This window comes from Syngnathoides biaculeatus, chromosome 18 (assembly GCF_019802595.1).
Source record: "Syngnathoides biaculeatus isolate LvHL_M chromosome 18, ASM1980259v1, whole genome shotgun sequence".
Lineage (NCBI taxonomy): Eukaryota > Metazoa > Chordata > Actinopteri > Syngnathiformes > Syngnathidae > Syngnathoides > Syngnathoides biaculeatus.
Genome location: NC_084657.1, coordinates 12,854,225 through 12,878,234, shown reverse-complemented (window position 1 = coordinate 12,878,234; position 24,010 = coordinate 12,854,225). Strand labels below are relative to the sequence as shown.

Below are 24,010 nucleotides of genomic sequence, written 5' to 3'. Positions count from 1 at the left end.
TTATGTTTATAGTATCATGCGCAATGTACATATTTTCTCCAGAGCGGTATTTTTAGACTGGGCACTTTGTTTATTTCTTGTTATTTTTATTCCAGCGCCACAGGTCTGAGTCGAATGCTATTTCAGGTACGTCGTATGCATAACACATCTGACAGCAAAGTTACTTGAATTTTCCATACGGTTCTAGCATTCATTACTCACTACTAGTGCACGACTACACGCAAGTAGTGCAACATTTCTGTAATCCAATTCCGTGATTGTGTCTTACGTGTCACATTATTATTATTATTATTTTTGTACTACTGCCTTCCACGACCAGTAAGATGAACATGAATTCTACGAAAGTGCTGAATTATGTTACAAAGAGTACACTAGTTTGCAGACCTCAAGCCGGATAGCAGGGACGTGGAATAAATGCTCAAAACGGCTTTCTACGGTCATGTTTACGATGAAAGGAGTTTGAATAACATGGTTGAGTTGACGCACAGACGGGGAGAGAGAGAGAGAGAGAGAGAGAGAGAGAGAGAGAGAGAGACAGACATCCTGGATAGTTTCATCCCCTCGCATAGTACATGAAAGTAAAGGTCACCTTCTCCATGGTGAAAAAAAAAAAAAATATATATATATATATAATATATATATATATATATATATATATATATAATATATATATATATAAAACATTAGGGGACTTCACTTTGAGGTCTGTTAGTGAGCCCCTGAAATATTAGAGACATACAGAGTAAAAGTCGGGTAAAGTTGGTCACAGCAGAGTCAAAAGTCACTCGTTTTATTCCCTGGAAAAAAGGAGGAGGGATTCGCCCTCTCATACTAAGTGTTACTTGTCGCTGTGCCCTCCAGCAAGGCACTTTTTTTTCTTCTTCTATTTTTTGAACAGCAGGTGATTATTCTGCCGCTCTTACTCCAGGGAGACAAAAAGTCTCACCCGTTATTGTTTTCTTTCTTTCTTTCTTTTTTTAAATAATAAAACTCATCATTATTATGGCTATGACGAAAATACATTCAGACATTTAGAGATGTACTATCTTTAAAATAGAAATGTGCAAAAGGTTGTAAACAAATATGGCGTGTGTGTGTGTGTGTGTGTGTGTGTGTGTGTGTCACAGCCTGGTTGGCTCGTCGTCACTGTCACTGCAATTGCCACAGCACTCCTGTAGGGGGCGATAGAGGAGGACAGCAAGTAAGACAACATGGCAGCGTTAAGTGTCAGATATCACTTAGCTCCTGTTATAGGGAAACATTTTGGAGGTGAGACCAAAAATATGGATTATCTTTTTTTTTTTTATGTGGGCCTCGGCCCGAGTACTCAGTTGTTAAATAACGTGAGTTTAGCCACCTGTCTGCCAAACAGTCGCTGTAAAAGTCCCTGTTTGGGGGGCGGAGAGGGCTGTATTCGCCAGTCCAGGTCCGGGGGCACGGCTCCGTCCGGGTAGAAAACATTGAGCTCGGTGAAACAATCTGTCTCTATCATCTGCGGGGGGAAAAAAAAGTGTTGAAAATGTTTTGAAAAAGACTTTTATCCATGTTTACTCTGGTCATAATGTCACCTCGTACTGCCAGGGAATGGAGACGCTGCCTGTGGACACTTTGCTATAGAAGGACTCGTCTTTGGGCTCAAGTTCCACGCCTTTAACGGTGGAGAACTGTTCGATGTCCAGAACGTCTTTACAGTAGATGGCCTGTGGCTGCAACATGGAACACGACAGCGTCACGACATCTGATATCTGGGATTTTGCCATCACGGCACACGTACTACCAGGTGAAAAAAGACTCTGCCTAGCGCTCACGCGCTGAGGACTATTTTTACCACTACCGTAATTTCCGAACAACAGAGCCCACCGGATTATAAACCTCACCCAGTACATTTGTAAAGGAAATACTATTTTGTACATCCATAAACCACACCTGTGTAAAAGCCGCAAGTGCCCACATTGAATAACGAGATATTTACAAAGAAAGACGGTACATAGAGTTTTCAAAGTTTTAATACCTTTGCTTAGCTTAACATAGCAACAACACGGTAGCACGAACAGGGCTGGTTGAAAAAAAAAATACCGGTTAAAAAAAAAAAAGGGCCGCGGGAACATGGTAGCACAACACTAATAGAGCCGGTTAAAAAAAATAAAACATACATAAAATCACTCAGACGCGGCAGTAACACAGCAGAAACATGCTAGCACAGCATTAACGCTAGTGCAGCACTAACAGGGCTGGTTAAAAAAACATACCGGTAAAAATCACTGTGACACGGCAATAACACAGCATCAACACGCTAGCGCAGCACTCTCAAGGTTGGTAAAAAAAAAAAAAAACAACATACCGGTAAAAGTCACTTCCTCGCAGCCTCACTCTTACCTTTTCCACTCGAGTGCCCCCTTGCGGCCGTTATAAAAAATGCACAAATTAGCCGCATCACCGCATAAACCGCAGGAGTTGAAAGCGTGCGACAAAAGTTGTGGCTTATTGGTCGGAAATTACGGTAATTAGTCTATCGATTATCCCGTTGATTATTTGAGTTATCACATCAAAACGATTTTCTGTTATTTAACAATACCAATACAAAATATAGTATGGAGTATATCTGATGATACAACCCCAAACACAGCAGCTTTTTTATTAATAGTTTCACTTTTCTGCTGCCTGGAAGTATCATTGCTGCCCTATAGTTTACAAATATTATGAAACGGTTTATTCGGAGGACTTACATCCGGAATAAAAGGCGCCGGCAACATTCCGGCCTCCAGCCTTTTAAAATTGATCGAGTGAAAGATGGCGTGCGCTTTGACCTCCGAAGCGCCGCCTCCCTGGCAGCCCAGTCTTGCCCCGGGATCTTTTTCTAGCAGCTTGAAAAGCAAAAGAAAGCAAGAAAATGTTATTCTGGAGTAAACACGCACAAGAACAATCGGGCTGGAAAAAAAATGCCTGAAGTAAAAAATGTGTTACACACCGCTTTACAGAGTGACTTGGCCTCCTCTGAGAACTTTCCGGAGTATTCTTCCTGCACCTCCTTGACCAGCCGCTCGACCTCCTCCCGCTTGATCTTCTTCTTCCTCTGCTGAAAGGGCGACTGGCCCTCAATCATCTCATACAGCAGGCAGCCCAGCGCCCACCAGTCGGGGCTGAAGGTGTAGCACTCGTTGGTCACCACTTCCGGAGCTGAAGGCGGGAGGGAGCCCGACAGTGATTTGGATCGCCGCGGCATGTCGTTTACATTTCCGGTAGAGGGAGGGGGAACGCGTGGGGGGTGGCATCCGCCCTTACCCATGTATCCTACCGTTCCGACCCGGCCCTTTATGGTCTGGCCCTCTGGTACGTGCACAGCCAGACCGAGGTCCGATATCCTGATGTGGCCTGACAAAATAAATGCATAAACTTAAATATCCACAGTTTGATTTATTCCAAGCATGGCCTTTTGTCAAACAAAATCTAAAAAAAAAAAAAAAAAAACTTTCAAGAATTTGGTGAATCTCACAAATTTAAAGGGCCACCGACATGCTTCTAAACATTCTAAAATAAATATTGTCATGAAAAATACAAATAACATTATTTACTAATGTCTCTACGAAAAAATAAATATGAGCGGAGAGCGTGTCATCCGTGCGCAAAGTTGCGGAAGTCTCACTCGACATCCAAGTGGCAGCCATATTTCCTGCAATGTCATGAGAAGAGAAGTTTTCCGACGCCCCTTCTGACACGGAAACGCTTTTCGAAGATGAGAACATCTCACAATCGAGTGAAGTGACCGGGGCAATATTACCCCATCGTTTCAAGCCATATTTAGATGATATGCGGACCACTTCTATCTAAGAACAGACTCCCCGACAGTATGTAACGTACTCAGCCGCGAGCCATGACAACGCCGTAAAGCGGCCCGGCTCGCACACAGACACATCTCGAACCCCTGACTTATGTACGCGGATCTTTAGTTATGTTCTGAGAGAAGGATTATGTCCCGTTCCCTCGCCCCAACTATTTTTTTTTTTAGTACCTGTATACACACCTACCTGTCATTTGGAACCCAAAAAGCTCTCATCCTTTGCACCTGTGCAATCCATTTTTCACGACGAACTGGGTCTTTTGTGTGAAGAGCGAATCCATCCTCCCGAGTGTTCGAGCAATATCCAGCAATACAACGAGCCGGCATTTTGGGTAACACGAAGGAACAACGAGCTTCCCGCCGGTAAAACTAGTATAAACACACGAGGCCGCCTGAGTGGGCGTCTGGTTCTGATGTCACTTCCTGCTTCTTCTCGAAAACAAATTCCTTGAGAGGATCACGGCAGGAGCCATATACGTCTAAATCATGTTGTGTGGTGAAAAAAACGAATGGGTCCATTCCGGCTGCCTCTTTTTAAAAATTAAAAACGCCCAAAAAAATCATGCTTTTCGTGTCAGTGGCCCTTTAACAGGTTAGTACATTTAGTAAAGTGACCCCTCTTTATAAATTCCCCGACTCACCATGGTCATCCAGCAGGATGTTCTCAGGTTTTAAGTCCCTGTGTGGCACAAGCACAAGTATAAGACATCAAAAATGTAAATCTGTCCAGGTTGGATTTGGCACGTCCTCACCTGTAGACAATATGCTCCCGGTGCAGGTCCTCCAGGCCGCAGCAGATCTCGGCCGAGTAGAACACAGCCCGCCTCTCGTCGAAGCCCGCCTCGCCCATGTGGTAGATGTGGAACTTCAGGTCGCCGCCGTTCATGAGCGTTAGAACGAGGCAAAGGGTGTCCTTGGTTTCGTAGGCATACGCTAAGCTCACCTGCAGATAAACGATAGAAGATATACGTGACTTGCATGAGACAGGACTGTTCCCCAAAACAGGATCACAAGAAATACTGTTAAAAAAAAACCAAGATATTGTGTAAATAAAATCAAAAGAAAAAAGGACACTGCGTAATGATAGTGTGCCAATTAAAACACGGAGGGACCCCACGCTACGGGGCACATTCAACCAAAAATCATTTATCCTGAATTTAAAGGGGTAAAAGGGCCTCACCTCTATTTATTTTTGTATTTAACTCGTGACTATGCTGGATACAAGAGGGATTTGTTCCCCACTTTGTTATAACAAATACTATGTGTACGCAAATACCAGTGAATGAGTTCTTTGATGAAATTGGGGCCACATCATTGGGTTTCTTGAGAGGGAACAGTAGCCATTGCAGAAGCGAGTACGAAGGGAATAGAAATGGCCTTAGGATGCATCTCTGAGGTACACCTGGAGTATTATTTTACCAACTTAGATAGGGTTTTCACTCAAAATACTCCAATTGGCACCAGTGAGCTTTTACTGCTCTCAGCTTTTACTTCAATGTTATGCTAATGCTAGCCTGATCTGCTTTGTCTCTAGATGATGATGATGGATGACTATTTTCCACAGTTTTCTATTTGCTGCAGAGACCCATTTAACTTTTCTTCTCCTGACCACGTGAGAGACAAGAGGCCTTTGTTACCAAAATGTTTTTATTAAACTGGCTACCATTAGTCTCCTCTTGGGAAAAAAAAAATCCAGGTAATTTGAAATCTGAGCTGTTGCTTGCCTTAGTTCTGGACAATGCGATCCTATAATCCGCATTCTCCACTTTGCTGCATTGTGTACGTGGTCGCATCATTCTCCGATTTTCTCAAATCCTAGCCTGCCCTGTTTCTGTGCCTTAGCTCTGAGTACTCCAGTACTACACTCTGCAGTCTCGACTTGGGTGCAGCCCTCCACAGTGACTTCCCCGGAAAAAAAATTCATCTTCTTGAATTTGTTACTCAGCTCCGGACGGTCTATTAGTATTTTCCACAGTCTCCTTTTTGCTGCAGTGTTCCATTTCCTTGCTGCGACTCGGTCTCCTCTGAGATAAAATCCATTTTCTGAAATCCCACCTTGCCTTGTTGCTGTGCCTCAGCTCTGAAAACTGCACGACTACTATCGAGCTCGTGCACGTGACATTACCATTTTCACAGCGCCATATTGCCAGTCAAAAAGAGCTGCTGGTGGGACATTGAACCGGAGCAGAAGATACACAATGCCCGAGATTCGTTGTGTTGTTGGTTGTTACAACAGACGAGACAGATACATAGATAAGAGGTCATTCTATAGAATACCATCTGAAAAGACATGAAAAGATCGATGGATTTCGACAATTAAACGTGATGGATGGTGCCCAACCAAAATACAGACACGCCTGTGTAGCGGTCGCTTTATTTTAGGTAGGAATTATTCTTCTCAATCTCAAATTCCCAAAAAGTATTTGAGAACAATGCGTTAAAAAATAAAACAAGAGTCGTCTCCAATGTACACGGAAGAGTGTTGCGGCCACACGTTAAACCTCTCCCTGACAGATTTGTTTTTTTTTAATGCATTGTTCTCAAATGAGTCCAAAAAAAGAAAATAAACTGTCGGCCACAGTGATGTTTACGTAGGTGGCAGCAAGACACCTCCGTGTACGGGGGCTGAAGCCTATCCCAGTGGTTTATTTTCTTTTTTTAAATACGCATTGGACTCATTTGAGAACAATACATATTAAAAAAAAAAAAAAAAAAAAAACGCTTGTCACGGAGAGGTTTACTGAAGTTATGTGGCCGCAACACGCTCGTATGAAGGATCCGACTCGCTGTCTTTTTTTTTCCCCCAATCATAGTTAATGAATGCGAGTTTTTGTAAAACCATGGGTCATTTTTTTAAATATTGGTATTTATATTAAAAAAAATCCAAGTGGCTCCGTCACTATGTGGGATTTATTCTTGATTGAGAACAGATCCAGCAACCAAGTATTTGTATGCCTCCAGACTTCTTCCGTGTAAATCTCGACGACTTCCTCACCAGATCCATGTGTAGATCCAGTTTTCCAAGGCAAGCGGAAGCTGGTTAACGGTCCACTTTCTTATCGGCGAAAACATCGACTTCTGCATTAAATATGGGTCCTCTATGCCAAGTGTCTCTCATTTTTCCCACGTACCTTCGTTTATTATCACCTTGTAAATGTTTAACGTATCGGACAAAACTCCAGGCGTCGTGCCACAAGACGTATTTTCGCGTCGTTTCCAACCAACTTAGCATTGAACAATACTCTGTTTGACCGGCACCATGGCCAGTCACGTGACTTCGGTGCACGAGCTCTATACTCCCCAGTCTCCAAATAACTGTGGCACTCTGTGTCTGCTGCAGTCTACCCTTGACAAAACTCCATCCCGTTTCATGTCCTCGCTGTGACTTTACAAATCCAGAAGATAGCGAGTCTTGTTCTTATCAAAGGGTTCACTGTGGCGAATTTTTTTTTACAGAATAATGATTCACACAGAAAGCCCGTCGGAACGAGTGCGTAAAAAAGTGTCCCAAGTTTGGGATCATTTCACAAAGTACAAAAAAAAAACACTTTTCCCCCAAAGGGGATCTTCAAAGAGGGAACACCTTTTTCTAAGTTAGCAAAGCAACATATGATTCTATTCTGCCTCAAGTGGTGTCATTAAAACAAACTGAGGCTCTCTTTGATTATTGCAATGCGAGAATTGACACTGTCCTTTGACACCGGCGAGAAAAAAAAAATATTGCTTAAGGTGGGATATACCACATCATACTGGATCAAGCTGCAGCTTGAATAATAATATTAAAAAAAAAAAATCACACTCTAAAACCTGAAAACAAAGACCTGGATTGAAACGAGCCAAATTGGGTTTTAGCCTCATGATAGGGTTAGTTTTGTGGCATTGAAAAGTTATTAAAACATTAAGAATCCTGATCAATATCTTCCTTTTTTATGTGAGGGCTCATTCACGATCCCCTTTTTTATCGCCTCACTAACATTTCTGTGCGAATATCACAGCCCCGTCCGCGTGTACGGCAGATTTTTAAGTGAAAGCAGGTGCGAAGAAATACTTAATATAATTACTAATTACTAAAAAAAGTGTGTTGAAATCGTGTAAGAGGGGTTTATATATGGTCTATGTTAAAATTTTTTACCTATTGTATGTGGGTCTGTAAAGTATTCCCCGTGACAAATAAGGGTTCCCTGTAAACTAAATCATATACAAATTAATCGATAAAAATGTAGAACAAATTTGATGATTGCGGCACGGTAGAGCAGCTGTAGAGCGTTGGCCTCACAGTTCTGAGGACCAGGGTTCAAATCCCGGCCCCCCCTATGTTGCGTTTGCATGTTCTCCCCCAGCCTGTGTGGGTTTTCTCCGGGCACTCACCCGGTTTCCTCCCACACCCCCAAAACGTACATTAATTGGAGACTCGAAATGGCCCGTAGATGAGAATGTGAGTGCCCTGATGATGTCTGGGGATAGGCTCCAGCATTCCTGCGACCCTTGTGAGGATAAGCGGATCAGAAAATGAATGGCTGCATAATTTGATGGCTCACCACAAATCTGCTGTTGACTTTCTCCAGGATCTGCTTCTCGTTGAGCGCCATGGACTCGCCCTTGCGCTTCTTGATCCTCTTCTTCTCCAACTTCTTGCAGGCGTACATCTTCCCCGTGGCCCGCACCTGACACGCACAGACCTACAAAACACCAGCTCATCAAAAACAAAGCAAGTTTTATTCCTAAAAAGGACATTTATTATTGATGTGATTATTACTGTATCATTGTGAAAAATTTCAACATTAGCCCAGGCCCTCCAGTAAATATCCATCCATTTCCTCAGCCGCTTATCCTCACAAGGGTCGCGGGAGTGCTGGAGCCTATCTCATCTATCAATGGGGTACACCCTGAACTGGTTGCCAGCCAATCACACGGCACTTAGAGACAATCACTATCGCACCTAGCGGCAATTTAGAGTCTCCGATGAATGTTGCATGTTTTTGGGATGTGGAAAGAAACCGGAGCGCCCGGAGAAAACCCACGCGGGCACGGGGAAAACTCCACACAGGTGGGGCCGGGATTTGAACCCCAGTCCTCAGAATTGCGAGGCCAACACTCTAACCAGTTGCTCCACCGTGCAACCAAAAGATCCAGTGAAAGTGTATTTTGCTTACAACGACCTGTAACTGACAGTCACTGCACAATGGAGTTATAATTAACCAGCGGCAAGCTAAAAATATGTATTTCTGGTGGGAAACTGGAAAAGCGCATGCCTTGTAGCCTTTTCTCATGACCCTGTCCTCGTGGAAGCAATGCACCACAAGCAAAAAAAAAAAAAAACCATCGAGAGGTCAAACAGGCATTAAAGCAAGTTGAATGGCACATAAAGATCACTATCTGTGAAAGAAAGGAAACTGCGATGTGGTTCTTGATTGATGGAAATACATAAACGCTTCACATGACTGCGCCGTTTGTTAGTTGGAATAAAAACTGGCACAGTATACAGTAGCTTGATAAGTAGAACTAATTACATGAATACAGTTTGTTTGAAATATTCTGGAAAAATAGCAGTTTCACTATGAACATTTCATATCAACGTTTCATTTAATGCACTGTAAACCTGTGTTTTGCAGTTCAATATGCAGAAACTCCCCTTTCGTTTAACAAAATATGAAATTAAATGAGTATGCCAATCGACCACAAGACTAATTATTACACATTGATCATGAACATGAAACTATTGCGATTTATGCACTATCCATCCATCCATCCATCCATCCATCCATTTTCTGAGCCACTTATCCGGCGGGCGGGGCACACCATCAACTGGTTGCCAGCCAACCGCAGGGCACATGGAGACAGACAAACAGTCGCACTCACAATCTCACCTAGGGGCAATTTAGAGTCTCCGATGAATGTTGCATGTTTTTGGGATGTGGAAAAAAAACAGAGCGCCCGGAGGAAACCCACGCAGGCACGGGGAGAAAATGGAAACCCCACGCAGGCGGGGGCGGGAAAAAACTGTGAGGCCAACGCACTACAACTGCGCCACCGTGCCGCCTTTATGGACTCATATTTACTAATTATTTTTTATACTAGACTTAACACAATTATTATTAACACTGAATTTTCTTGAATTACAATACATGTAGTGTATATTCTATGTGTCATTACCATTATTTATTACATTTACATTAGACTAAGATTATAATTTATATTTGTTAGTTTATTTTATGGAATATTTGTTTATTAACCTATTTGTATAGTAATAATGTATATTTATTTTTTGTGTCATTTTATATTCCATTTGGGATTGCTAACACTGAATTAATAAATTAGTGACTTTGATTAACTTAGTATTATTATATAAAGTTAGCATACATCTGGCGGCACGGTGGTACAGCTGGTAAAGCGTTGGGCTCACAGTTGTGAGGACTCGGGTTCGATCCCGGCCCCGCCTGTGTGGTTGTGTGCATGTTCTCCTCGTGTCTGCGTGGGTTTTCTCCGGGGACTCCGGTTTCCTCCCACATCCCAAAAACATGCAACATAAATTGGGCAGTCTAAATTGCCCCTAGGTGGGATTGTGAGTGCGGCACTGTGTCTCGATGCGCCCTGCAATTGGCTGGCGACCAGTTCATGGTGTACCCCGCCTCCTGCCTGTTGACAGCTGGGATAGGCTCCGGCGCTCTCCCGACCCTTGTGAGGATAAGCGGCTAAGAAAATGAATGGATGGATGGATGGATACCTACATTTAAATTGTAATGTAGTACATGCATTTTCTCATAGTCTTGTTGTTGTTGACTTACCTCTCCAAATCCCCCTTTCCCTAAAACTCTGTACTGCCTGAACGTATTCTTTGTCACTGGTTGTCTGGAACACAAACACACAAGCACAGACAAGTCAGAAATTTAGTCAGAAGTCACTGATCACACATAACCTGCAGGGGAAAAAAAATAAATTCTTCTCATAACCACGTTATAGTCATCCATTTCAGGAGAAATGAGTGAACCCCCCCCCACCACCACCCCGTTTCAGTTAGCAACACGTCGATCTGTTGCACGCTGACAAAGGCCGTGTCAAAAAAGGAAAATTGACGTCTCTTTCCGATGTAAACGACGTGTCCCCGCAGGCCTGCTTGCGTCACTTCATCCAACTACCCTCACCTAAAAAGCTCCAACATGATGGAACTCATCCCCAGGCTACAACCGCACCTTGTTGCTGTGAAAGTCACTTATGTTTCATTTTATTACTATTATTATTACTTTTACTACTACTGCTGGGGTGGCAGTGTAATTACCTCTCTAGCCATTTCCACTGGAGGAACCTGTTGTAGTACATGCTGTCGAGGTAGTCCGAGAAGGGTGCTACGCTCAAAAAGTCATGGATCAATCTGGAAGGAAAGTACACAAAAAATACTACTTTTACTTCAAATGTTTCATGAATGCTGCATTGTTGTAGACATTTTTAAAACAGGGACAATGTAACCCACTGTCGTGGGAAATAGATTATATCAATAATAATCTAAAATTACTATTGATTGAAATAATTAATTTAAAAAATAATGCCGTACAATATATTTAATCAAAAGAAAAGATGAACTACATAATTTCAATATTTCTTTTGATTTTTAAACTTAAAAATGGGTCTCCGTGAGTCACCCCAAAGACTGTGAAAATGTATTTAATAAAATAACAACTAAAATAATGCACAAAAAATACTGTTATAATATTTTATCAAAAGAAAAGAAGAAAAAAATATTCCTATTTTCTTTTATTTTCTAACTTTAAAATGGGCCAGTGTGATCAAGCTCCATTTCTAAAATGATGAAAGAAAAAGACAATAAAAATGATGTACTAAAGATGATTAAATGTACAAATAATTATCTTAATTTATTATTATATTAGCACGGATGTTATACAAATATAAATAAATATTTTCATCAATTTAATTTTTGGACCCCCAATAGAACAGGGAGGTTAATAGAACCCAAAATCTGGATATTAGCAGGCCCGATGGAAGGAGTGGGGACCTGCAGCACTTCTACAAGTGCGCACGCTTACTTCGTGGAGTCCTTGAAGAGCTCCTTGCACGCCTCCTCCTGCAGCCGCTCCGCACACCGGGCCATCGTGGTCTCGTCCAACTCCACCACGTAGTCCTCCGACTGACGTGCAAGCAAAATTCACATCAGGGATTTAAAAAAAAAAAAAAAAAAAACAGACACTGAGGCTTATTTAATATTTCAGGAACAAATGATTTTCGTAAGGATGACGAAACAGTTGTATTCTTGTGTTCTTCGACCAAGAACAGAAATGGAGAAGTGAGTGGATATGTAGTGGAAGCTGTTTTTTTTTTTTTTTTTTTTGTGATTTGATTTTCGAGCTGGACCTTTGGACTGAAGAAGACGTCGATAAGTTCTTGACCGCATTCCCTCCGCTTTTCGTCGCGCGCTACTTCGTATTCCGCCTGCAGGGGGTACAATGACAAAAATTGTATATTGTCCATAAGAATACCTATGACTTAAAGTAATTAAAAAAAATGATTTCAATGTGGTTCATCATTATTATTTTGTATTTTATATTTTATTCATAGACAATTAAACAAATATTTTAGATTTTGACAAACTTAATTTATTAGAATATTTTTTTAGACAATGTTGCAATGGTAATACACATTAATTCATCCATTTATTTATAAAATTTATTCATAAAACATTTTTTGCACATCTGCCTCACAGTTCTGAGGACCACGGGTGAAATCCCGGTCCCGTCTGTGTGGAATTTGGATGTTCTCCCTGTGCCTCCGTGCATTTTCTCCGCCACTCCGGTTTCCTCCCACATCCCAAAAACAGTCATTAATTGGAGACACTAAATTGCCCATAAGTGTGATTGTATCTGACCCGCGATTGGCTGGCAACCAGTTCAGGGTGTATCCCGACGAATGCTAGGCTCCAGCACTCCCGCGACCCTTGTGAGGATAAGCGGCTCAGATGATAGACAGCTGGCTATAATTTTCAGAAAACTGAAAATAAGCGGCTTGTAAAACGGATGAATGGACGAAATGGAGCCCTAATTGGAAAAAGGACAAATATTCGAATGACCAAAGCGGGACGGTGGCGGATGGATGGATTTTAATGACCAGCAGGTGCCAGCATGCCAGACGTTGATATCCAATGGCAGAAAACAAGCGTGGATGCCTTTTTTTATGCACCCAATCCAGCCACCACATGTCAAGGCACGTCTTCCCGGAAGCCTCCAAAGTGCTTCCTTCAAGCGCCGTGACGAGCAAGCTAGTGGGTGGGGGCCAATTAGGGACAACGGCGAGGACGCTTGGGTTCTCCTTTTACCGTCTCCGTCTGCAGGCCCCTGTAAGGGAGGTGGGCAGGAAGCGGTCGTGAGGAGGGGTCAAGGAGATCTTTAGTGCGAGCTGAGTCGTTAAAGCCGGCCAGTCAGGCTGGAGCCTCGCTGACACACGGACCACCGCCTGCTCTCCTGCATATCAATAAAAATGTTGCTTAATGATCATAAAAGATCCATTCATTATTGAATAGTAACTCAGGGGTGACGTGTAAGGAGCTGGATCATAATATTGACTGCGGTGGTTCTTCTCAGTCCTGGGTACACAAATCCAGGCGGACGGGATGGCAGCTTTGGGGCCAGGGGGTGGTCTTGCGTGGCCACCCTTGACTGAAACTCGGCCACTCCGATGCTGATTGCTACGGTGCAGAAATGCACTGCATCTGGAAATGGCGCATTCATATGCGCATTTTTCGAAATATGGAAAAATACTGTATTTAGTTGTTTGATTTAAATTGTAATTTTTTGCTGTTGTTTTTAAGCTGCCACTCCAGAGACTCAACTTTTTTTTTTTCCTTACACAAATCAACTTGGAATAATGTTTCCTTTTAAAAAGACAGAATTAATTGCTTTTCCACAAATGAAACCTCGGTTGACCCATTTTGACCCGTACTTATTTTTGAAGCCGTTGAGACCTTTCAAATTGTTACTCATCAACTGATCCGATTCCACCCCCAGCTGTCTTACACTTGAATCATTGTGCGCTAAAGGGGAAGCTTGGGAACGGCAACACAAGACACACAAGCAACAGTAAAGCCTTGCGACAATATTGTGACTAATCGTTCGCATAAATGCTCATGGCTGATTGTTAACTTTTTTTTTTTTTTTTTTACACCATACACAGGCAAATCTGGATTCAGAGAGGCCCGTCTTGAGTGTAGTATGACGTTGTGGTGCGACATGCCAGGCACCGGCGAGGTCTACTGGAAGACATGAAGCGTCATTGAAAATAACAGAGAAGATCCGTACTAGTCTCCAGCAATTGTCGTCGCACCCACTGAGCGGAGAACAGGTCCCAGTGAGTATAGCTGTGTATCGGTTTGTATGTGTTGCTGCTCCATGTGTGTTATAGACGCTGCAATTTGAAGGTTTATAATTACCATGACATCTATGATCATTCTTGTTATCCCATCTATGGCATTTTGCAACATTAACGTTATATGTTAGCATTAAGTTAGGAATTATAAGGCTTGGATGAACATTTTAGTGTTCAAAACACAATTCCATTTTGTGTCATACGATGCTGTTCCGTATGTTTTTAATCCCCACCTCACACAATTGGACCAGACCATTACAAAAGATAAATGACAGTAGTGGCAGCGCAGCTTATGTACCATTTTGATTGGACATAATCTGTGACATTGCGACGTCATGCTGGGGTGGATAAAATTTTGAATCGTCGCAAAGCCAGAAAGCGACTGATCAGTCATTTATGAAAACAGATGAATAAAAAAAGGAAAAAAAATCTGTATCCTAATAAAATAGATGAGTAATAACCTAGCGCACTAGGTCAGAGTTCAGTCGAGTTTGTTTGCGTTGGTCGGCACGTGGTAGGCTTTAAACTAGCAGCCGTTTGGCGGTTTACATAATTACAGTAATATCTGCGAATTTCCTTGAAGCCATATATGGAGTTCCCCTGTATACGTCAGCATTACGTTAGCACACTTTTGTTGGACAAAATGACAAGGTATGGTAGAAAATTTTGGTGTTTGAATATACAATGTTTAATCCTTTTTTTGGCGGCTTGGTGGAATCAGTTTGAAAAACCGTTGACCTCACCGAGGTCTGAGGTCGCGGGTTCAATCCCTGACCCGCCTGTGCGGAGTTTACATGTTCTCCCCCCGTGCCTGTGTGGGTTTTCTCCAGGCACTCTGGTTTCCTCCCACATCCCAAAAACATGCAACATGAATTGGACCCTCTAAATTGCTCCTAGGTGTGATTGTGAGTGCGGCTGTTTGTCTCTATGTGCCCCGCGATTGGCTGGCAACCAGTTCAGGGTCTACCCTCCCAGCATTCCCTGCGACCCTTGTGAGGATAAGCGGTTAAGAAAATGGATGGTTGGATAATCCTTTTTTTCTGTTATCTGTCAGCCTCGCCTTGTTATTTGAAGAACTCTGTGAATCTTTTCATTCACTCAGTGGTGTTATTAGATTGTCTCCCACTTCTTGACACCGATAAAGCGACGGGAGGGGCTAAAGAATACTTTAAAAAGCTCGTCTTTAATAATTAATGTTTTCGTAAGTTGACAATGCAGTATATTTAAAGCGTTTTCGAGGGTTATACCTCCTACCCGAAAAAAATGGCAGTCTCTCTATATCATGGATTTTCAATGACAACACATTGCCCCAGATAAACGGGGGTTCATCATCTTTCAAATCTTACCACCCTATCCAGAAACTTGACGCAGCGCCTCAACTCCGGTCGAGTGTCGCAAAACTGCCGGAAGAGTAAGCGGCCAATGGGCTGACGTTCGCACAGGCTGCTGTAGTCCTTGTCTGTTGGAGGATGAGGGAGGAAAAAAAAAATCTTTTAAATGATGCAACTAATGGGTACATTCTGCCTCTAAATGTCGCTTATGTCGTCATAGAGCTCCCAGAAAGTCCTTCTTAGAATAACTGTCAGGTGGACACATTCAGTGGTTTGTCTCGGGTTGTTTTCAAAGTTGTCCTTCAATGATATTAACCACAAAGAAATGCTTTTTTAGCATCCATGAAGGCGTGCCAATTCCAAAAATTTCACACATAAACTGCTGGTACAGTATTTGGAGTAGAGAGCGCACTTCTTTAATTTCTCGGTACGTATGAATAACATCGGGGGCTCGGGACGTTCGAAGAAATAGAAAAAAAAAAATGATGCGTGCAGTATGACAGGAAATTTGTGATTTGACGCACCATCGCACTCGCAAATCTGCACAGTCGAGCATGAACAATCACACGCGTAAAATTTGTTACAAGTAGAAATACATAGATACACATTCATTTCCGATGACGTCACCACAGTCCCAGGATTCCCTTGTCTGCCATCTTGTATGTCACTAAAGGTAATTGAAACCTATCTATTGAAAGACGTCGCTTATTTTGTGCAGTCTTGACCAATGTTCCCTCTAAGGTGAGCCTTCTAAGTCAGGGGTGGCCAGACTTTTTTATCCCAAGATCTACTTTTCAAGCAGCCAGCCTCTCGCAATCGATGGCTGGCGGGGAGGCTGCGTGTGCGCACCGCCGTAAATAGGAGACCAGCTTGCTAGAACGCGCCTTTATGTGCGTGCGCTTGATGTATTAGCCACACCTGAATTAAGCGACGAGGTGGGTGATAGTCTAATTTTTTTTGGCACGCCGTCAATCAATCGACCAAAACTGCCTTGCATTGAGCACCCCTGCTCTAAGTGAACCACAGCCTGACGTCTTTTTTTGTTTTAACACGGAACCCTGACAACGCCTTCCTCCGCTCTAAAAGGGGTACACTCGTAATTACAAACAGAATACACACCTGAGACTTTATATCTGCGGGCATGACTAACTACCAATTAAGAGCCTATTTGAATGGCTGTTTGATGTCTTTGTTTTTATGATAGTGGCTTTTTGGAAAACTAATTTTGGCCAAACAATAAGTGTATTGAAAACTGACAACAAATGGCTACCGTGTTTAAGTACAGTGTGTGGGTAATTTTTCCACCTCTGTCCATCGATCACAAGAGGTGTGATGTACATGGTCAAAAATGCAAAACAAGCCGTACAGGCGAGGGGGGTTTGTGGGCGGGAAGGTATTCGGTCTCCCTACAGTGACATTACTGAAGGTTTCAATGTGGATTCACATTTGGGAGTTTAAATCCACCTTAAGAGGGCCCGAGTTGCGCAACAAACGTGATGTCATACACGAAAAAAAAAGAAGAAGCTGCAGCCAAACAAGGAAGTTAATGGTTTCCTCCACGTCTCTTTCTCAAGACCACGTAATACACTCCAGCTTTCGAAATAACAGACGGACCAAGATGTGTCGATCAACCTCGACAGGCGAGGCGGGGTGGGATTCTACATGAAAACGTTTCTTTTGCTCTCAACGCACTTCCTTCCTGCCTCGCTCGGTCATGAGGTGGCCATTTGACTCATTCAAATTCAAAGTCATTTGCATGGCAGCCTTCGGGAGAGAAGTCCGCGTAGTTCCACGGACATGAGAGAGCACACGCCTCCCAGCCTTCAAGCGGGTGAAACTGCAGTCAACACGACTAACTGCTATTAAAAGAGAAATTGTTTTGTTTTATTTTTTTTTACAATTCAAGTTTCCATTCATTTTACAACATACCTGTGACATTCTTTTGGTCAAAGTACCCAAAGATGTAGAATGACAATAGTGCCTTGAGATACAAGTGAACTGATGTAGTTTTTTTTAGCTACAAGCCCTTACGGCCTTGAGTGTTTTAAGAGACATATGAGCTGGTCATGTAGTAAAAAGCTTACCGGTGGCTTGTCGCAGCTCTTCACACAAACTAATGTGTGGGAACTGCAGCATCTGCTTCCACTTCTTACTCTTTCCTTTCCTGTTTCCACCGCCTCCTGCAAACAGCACCCACGATATTAATTATTGATATTGAATACAGTAGATGATAGCTAATAGCGTTAAAAGTACACTGTAAACACGCTTGCACTTTTTATGAGCGCGCATATCAAAAGTGGAATAATGAACATTAGCACGTTTTAAATTATTTTTTAAACAGGTGTGCCACGGGAAGTTAGTTAATTTCACTTCATTGGTCTGAAAATGATTATTCAATGACATGCAAATAATCATCATTTCGGTATATGTACTGGTACTTTCCGTGACAATTTTTTGTGGTAGTGTCCTGTGGGTTTTTTATTTTTCACATAAAATATGTGCCTGGGCTCACGCAATACAATAGTGGTGAGGAAAGACTTTTCTAATTTGCACAGATGTATAAATAAAGTACCGTATAACCATCAAACCATAACGAAACGCCGTGTTTGCTTTTTCAGGAGCAAAGTTAACACCAGTGCGCTGGAGGACTCGGAAGTGAGATAACAAACATGGCGACAACGCCGCAGCGTGACATTGACTGACAAACGATGTTGCGAGCACTGTAAAACCTCCATTCAACATGGAGGAAACATTCCAGATCATCCTATGATAGAACATCAACAAATAATATTGCTGTAGTTTTAGTTTAAAAACCTTTAACCTTATGAAAACTCGGTTTTCCGAGTATCCCGTTACTTTGCTCAGATAATTCTCCGGAAAACCGTGCTCTTCATTTGTCATTCCCAGTTGAGGTGTACTAAGAAACTGGTAAATAAATCAAGAGGATAAAAAATGTTCAGTTCAATGTTTTTTTTTTTTTTTAAACTGATCTGACATTAAATAACTAATAATAATAGGGATACAAAATACCTTTACTACAATATTCATGAAATTTAAAAAAAGGATGCAGAGAGACAAGGAAACAGTTTACAATGCCTTTCCCCCTTCTTCACAAACTTTCCCAATGACAAATTTCTTGTTCGCATATGAAAAACAAAACCACACAACTACACGTGTGCCACATGCAATCTTATTTTTCAGACACTTTATATTTATGAGAAATGCCATTTTATATTTAACAAGAAAAAAGTCCAGAATGTCAAAAACATCGACTAAACCACAGAGAAACATTGGTCGACATCAATGTTAAAACAGAACTATACCGCTTCATCTAATCAAAGTCCACTATTTCAATTCTAACAGTATCATGTGAAACGCCATAGACGGGCTACTGAAAATTATAACAGATGCTATATACCATATAACCTTCAAACAATTGCTACATTGACAAACCCAGAGCCGCAAAACGTACAGAGCATAAAAGTTGAGTTGGTCAGTTACTTCTTTGTGTTTTTAATTATGCTGCATGTCTTCCAGTACAGCCCAGTGTTGCCTAGCATGTTGAGGCACAACGTGGTGTTACAATTGCACATATACTGTACTGTAGCACCGAAAACCCCATAAACAAGGATCAGTTAAACATTCCAAACATTGCAGGGGCACAAACGAACTGGGAAAGTCCTCCAAGGGTTTTAGCTAATTAAATACATGGCTAGTAAAGGGGTGCAAACTATGAACTGGAAAATACCTAGTCTTTTTTTGTTCAACAGATAAAAGGTTGCTGCTGTTTGGGGCTTGTGTGACGTACACAGTGCAAGCAGTATTTCTACAAGAAAGACATCAAATTTAAAGATCAAGATCCATCAAACAATCGCAGACAAAAGTGAGGTTGTTCCATGTATTCATGTGAGTGGGGTGGGGGTTGCTGAACAAGAAGAAAGGCGACATACAGTAAATATCACATGAGATGACATTGATGAACTTCAAACCCCTTTAAGGCATGACTTGGTGTCCTGCGTGGAGCAACTCGTTATTGAAAAGAAGCTGGATTGAGGCGACGGCATTGCAGTGGCGCTTACTGATTTGTTGTACCGATTGTAAATCTTACAGAGAGTCACTGCCAGAATAAACTGTTTTTTTTTTATTTTGCAATCCTGCAGGGAAAACAAGATGATACTGATCTGGGAGGAAAAAAAATGCACAACATTCATCATTTTATTTGTGTTGACAATCACTCCAAGTCACGCGACATGCAGGGGCGAATAGATTAGCTACTCAGTCCCATTTTCTCTAACACCAACACTACTCACCAGGCCTGCCCCCCTTTAAAGCCATATACAATCAAAGTCACAGGTATACTGCAAAGATGGCAACAGTGGGAACAAAAAAATTAGGCGCATGATTGCATTCCATAACGCAAAATCAATTTTCATCAATTCACTCGATTAAAAAATTAAATCTTTGATAGCTGCAGTTTGAGTTCCTTGTCCAGAAGGTGCCACAAGGTGGTGCTAAAGCAATATTTTTAGACATTAGACATGGCTTTGGAACGAGCACAAATGCATATATAATATCACACGCATCAGGCGGAAACCTTACATGTCCAAAACCACTTTTCAGTCATGAATTTTGCATTATCAAAGACAGCAAGCGATTTTCAACACTTTGGGTTGGTCAAACATTTGTGAATATAAATATAACAAAATAGTGGTGATTTGTGTAAAAATAGGAAATTGATCAAATTTGAACAGAGGAACATTTGCCACAATGCCACTGAGATGCAATTTTCCCCAATACAGTATGGGAATTGCGACAAGAAACACTGAATTTTAATTTAGCAATACAGTGATTAATCCTTCGCAATACAGTGATTAATCCTTCATGTTAACATTGGACATAAAATGCTCAATAAAGCTTCTCTAATTTTGACATTTTTAGCCATTTATTCCCTTAACACTCTTTCAAATGAGGACAAAACAAACAAATTTACTTAATTCAGGAAACACTGCACATCTGAAGACTAACAAATGTCGGCATGAATCTCCTGCGGGGCACGGTTATAACAAACAGCCAAAAAAGCAGCATAATAAATTCTTTTGTAGCATGGTTGATTGAACTCATTGGAACGGCGCCTCTGCCGCCAGTGGGAGACATCTTGCCTTGGGTGACATTCACTCCCGTCCGTTCATATTGAGCAGATTAATGTGCAGTATGCAAATATAGATCTTACAAGTGGTTTTCGAGTTTCGGTCTGTTTTTCGACAGCCGTTCAGAAATTTTCCCCGTTTGTTTTTGCTCCCTCGTGACATGAAGATCGTTTTGTTGAGGCCGTCGGCGGCCAGACGCAGATCATTGTGCATCAGAGGAGCTGTTATCTTTTGACGCAGGAGCTGTTATTTTACAAACTGATCCGACCTGCACGCACCGAAAGCCTGAATATCTACAGTATTCGAAATACTTGATCTGCAGATTAAGGTCCTTTTACTAGTAGGCCCTTTGTCCTCACTAGGAAGACAATTCAGCACACTAGAGTGTCTGTCTCACTAGTAATGTTATTTTCCACTTGTATGGCCTCTCTTAGCCAGGAATAGCAACGTACTCAAATATGATTATTGTTATTTTCCAATACCAAGTAAAGTAAAATGTAGTGCTGCAAATAATTACTTGAGTAAGAATGAGTAAGTCATTAGTGGAAAAAAATAATCACTGTTGAGTAACTACCGTTTCTTTTTCTTTTTTGAACAGCAAATAAGCAAAAATATAATATGAATTTGCAAATTCAGATGCTGCCCACCCTTAAAAAAACAAATGAACATAAATTCAGCCAAGAGAAATAGTCTTGAATTGATTTTATATTTGTTGTGGAATTCTTGTAAGCTAAAATGAAGGCATTTTTAGGCGGACTGAAGAAAGTTAGCACGTGACATATGGTCATTTTTTTTTCTTTTTAAATTTAATGTAATGTACGATCACGTGACTTCACGGCTCTGTTTGTTTGGTGAAATGGAGTCAAACGTGGTTGTGTTGGATTGGTGAAACACAGCCACGTAAGTACACCCCAGGCAGAAGTTTCTCTGAGAAACCAAAACAAATAGATTGTGCAAACAGTAAGAGATAAAAAAAAAAAAAAAAATAAGTAGCGAGCAGAATTCTAACACGGTAAATGTAGCTTTTATTTTTAACACACACACACAAAAAACCTCAAGTAAAAACTATTGTGCATTAAAACCACTGCTTCTGGCCTAGCAGTACTTCATGAAACCTGACTGGTGAACTTCTTTGCTGTTCTAGTAACACTACTAGGCCCAAGTAGGAAGCGTGTCACACACTAGTAGCACCGAAATGCCCACTCGAGCTTTTCCCTCATTCGTAACATGCAGAAATATCATAGTGGAAGACAGAATGTGCAACTGCTAAGACACAGTGGCTCACAGTGAAATGTACAAGCGAGGACAAACACCCCAACTAGTACATGGACTTTATCAAGGCTGCTGCTGTAACGCAAGATTCAAATTGGACAGTGAGACTTTACCCACAAAGTACAATGTGCTTACTCTCAACATCCTGTTTCGCAAAGAGGCAGGACAATGCTGCAACATCAACCAGGAGAAGCTTGACGCTCATATTTCACAGGCAACCTTAGTCATTCTGAAATATGCCATATTTCCACGTTGAATCAATAACCGGGCGCGAAACAGTCAGGTTGTCCATTATATTAGTTGACAGGAAGCATATATGCGAAGGGGGGAAGGGGGAGTGACAGGAAACATCAAATTGCACACTTTTCAAATATGCCATTGCAATGTCATTGACAGTTGAAAGGCGTGAGCTTTCAGAATCATTTCAATAAATCTGCATTTCTAAGCCAAATCAATAATTAAATGCTCAATAGCCAGGTCCGACGTTCTATGGGTTTATAGGGAACCAATTCAAATGAAAACAGAATGATGTTTAATCAATAACTAGATGTTTTGTTTTGTTTTTCCTGCTGGAGATCATTAAAGCATGATCTTATCTTAAATCGTCAGGTGGTGCATTAAATTGGTTCATAGGAGTACAAAAAAATTTAGGCGTCACTGTGGAACAACTGGTCAGATTGTTGGCCTCACAGTTCCCGAGGACCGGCGTTCAAATCCTGGCCACGCCTGTGTGGAGTTTGCGTGTTCTCCCTGTCCTTGTGTGGGTTTTCTCCGGGCACTCCGGTTTCATCCGACATCCCCCAAAAAAACCTGCATGAGTCTGACTGTTGTCTGTCTCTGTGTACCCTGTGATTGGCTGGCGACCAGTTCAGGGTGTATCCCGCCTCCTACCTGAATATAGTTGGGATAGGCTCCAGCACTCATGTGACCCTTGTGAGGATAAGTGGGTCAGAAAATGGATGAATTGACAGGAAACTTTAACTCGCACAGTTTTCAAATGGAGTTTTGAACGTGAGGTATTGACATCCATCCATCCATCCATCCATTTTCTTAGCCACCTATCCTCACGAAGGTCGCAAGAGTGCTGGAGCCAATCCCAGCTGTCATCGGACAGGAGGCGGGGTACACCCTGAACCGGTTGCCAGCCAAATACAGTCGTTATTGACAGTTGACGCTATTTTGTCAGGAAGACGTCTTAATATAGAATTTCAATAACTCAAAATTTTATTTTGGATCAATAATAAGGTCCTAAATAGTCATTTGGTACTTTATATTGGTGACAGAAAACTTTCAATTACTCAGTTTTTCAATGGAGTTCTCCACTACAGCAATGATTTGACAGCAGGATAACGAGAGTTTTAGTACAGTAATCAGGAATTTATATAATACTATATTTACATGATGAATAAATTATTAGTTGCAAAATAGGCAGGTCGCTTATTGTATTGGTTTATTGTAGGAGTACATGTTTGGGAGGTGATAGCACACTTCACGTTAATAACAGTCGAACGAAAGGAGCTTTAATGGTGTAATAATCGTGATTTTTTTTACATAAATCACTATATTTATATGCCGAATTAATAACTCGATGTTAAACAGGCAGATCGTGCAGTGAAGTGTATTATAGTTTGTATATATATATTACAGAGGTGTAAGTATACTTTAAAATGACACGGTTTTCAAATACAGTTCTGCTTGAGAACAGACAAATCGCTATATCATGAAGTACCGACCAGCAGTATAAATCAAAGTCTTAATCACTGACGGGAGGGGTGGAGTTGTTCCCCCCGCACCCCCTGTCCTCCTACCGACTATCCCAGTTGTCAATCCGTCATCTCCATCCTCACCTTCCCGTGCTTTCAGTAGCACCGTGTTGGCTACGATGTTCTCCAGCTCCATGTTGGCTCTGTGTCGAAGAATTCAGCAGCGGCGACGCCGGGGCGCAAGCTCCACAACACCGAGCCGCCACCCCCTCCCGGGAGGGTTCCGTCCTCCTTAGACGCACAACGTGCACCACTTCCTCCCACCGGCCGGCCCGAGGAGGGGGGGGGGGG

The 24,010-nt window shown here is 41.9% G+C and overlaps 1 protein-coding gene and 1 long non-coding RNA gene across 3 annotated transcripts; one reads left to right on the top strand and one right to left on the bottom strand.

The window, feature by feature from the left end:
- Positions 1–669: 669 nt before the first annotated feature.
- Positions 670–24,010, bottom strand: grk6 (G protein-coupled receptor kinase 6). 2 transcript variants are annotated; one of them, XM_061803490.1, is made up of 16 exons: positions 23,804–24,010; positions 17,622–17,717; positions 15,553–15,665; positions 12,203–12,280; positions 11,878–11,978; positions 11,115–11,207; positions 10,624–10,687; positions 8,377–8,517; positions 4,591–4,781; positions 4,480–4,517; positions 3,283–3,372; positions 2,969–3,177; positions 2,727–2,864; positions 1,569–1,706; positions 1,358–1,492; positions 670–1,172 (listed from the first exon to the last, which is right to left on the bottom strand). In XM_061803490.1, the coding sequence occupies exons 1-16, from the start codon at positions 23,853–23,855 to the stop codon at positions 1,122–1,124; spliced, it is 1,728 nt and encodes a 575-aa protein (XP_061659474.1). In that variant the 5' UTR covers positions 23,856–24,010; the 3' UTR covers positions 670–1,121. The 2 variants fall into 2 exon arrangements, with proteins under 2 accessions (XP_061659474.1, XP_061659475.1); XM_061803491.1 differs by lacking the exons at positions 15,553–15,665; positions 17,622–17,717; positions 23,804–24,010 and adding an exon at positions 13,161–14,594.
- Positions 1,137–3,117, top strand: LOC133491844 (uncharacterized). Its single transcript, XR_009792492.1, has 3 exons — positions 1,137–1,269; positions 1,582–1,780; positions 2,979–3,117. It is a non-coding gene; the product is annotated as an uncharacterized LOC133491844 (long non-coding RNA).

Bases quoted from the DNA above. Each gene is read 5' to 3' on its own strand.
- grk6 (XM_061803490.1), bottom strand. From the start codon at position 23,855: ATGGAGCTGGAGAACATCGTAGCCAACACGGTGCTACTGAAAGCACGG. The intron at 4,782-8,376 runs GTGAGCCATCAA...GTTTATCTGCAG, and splicing joins AAGTCAACAGCAGATTTGTG to GTGAGCTTAGCGTATGCCTA. The intron at 4,518-4,590 runs GTGAGGACGTGC...TGTGCCACACAG, and splicing joins CGGGAGCATATTGTCTACAG to GGACTTAAAACCTGAGAACA.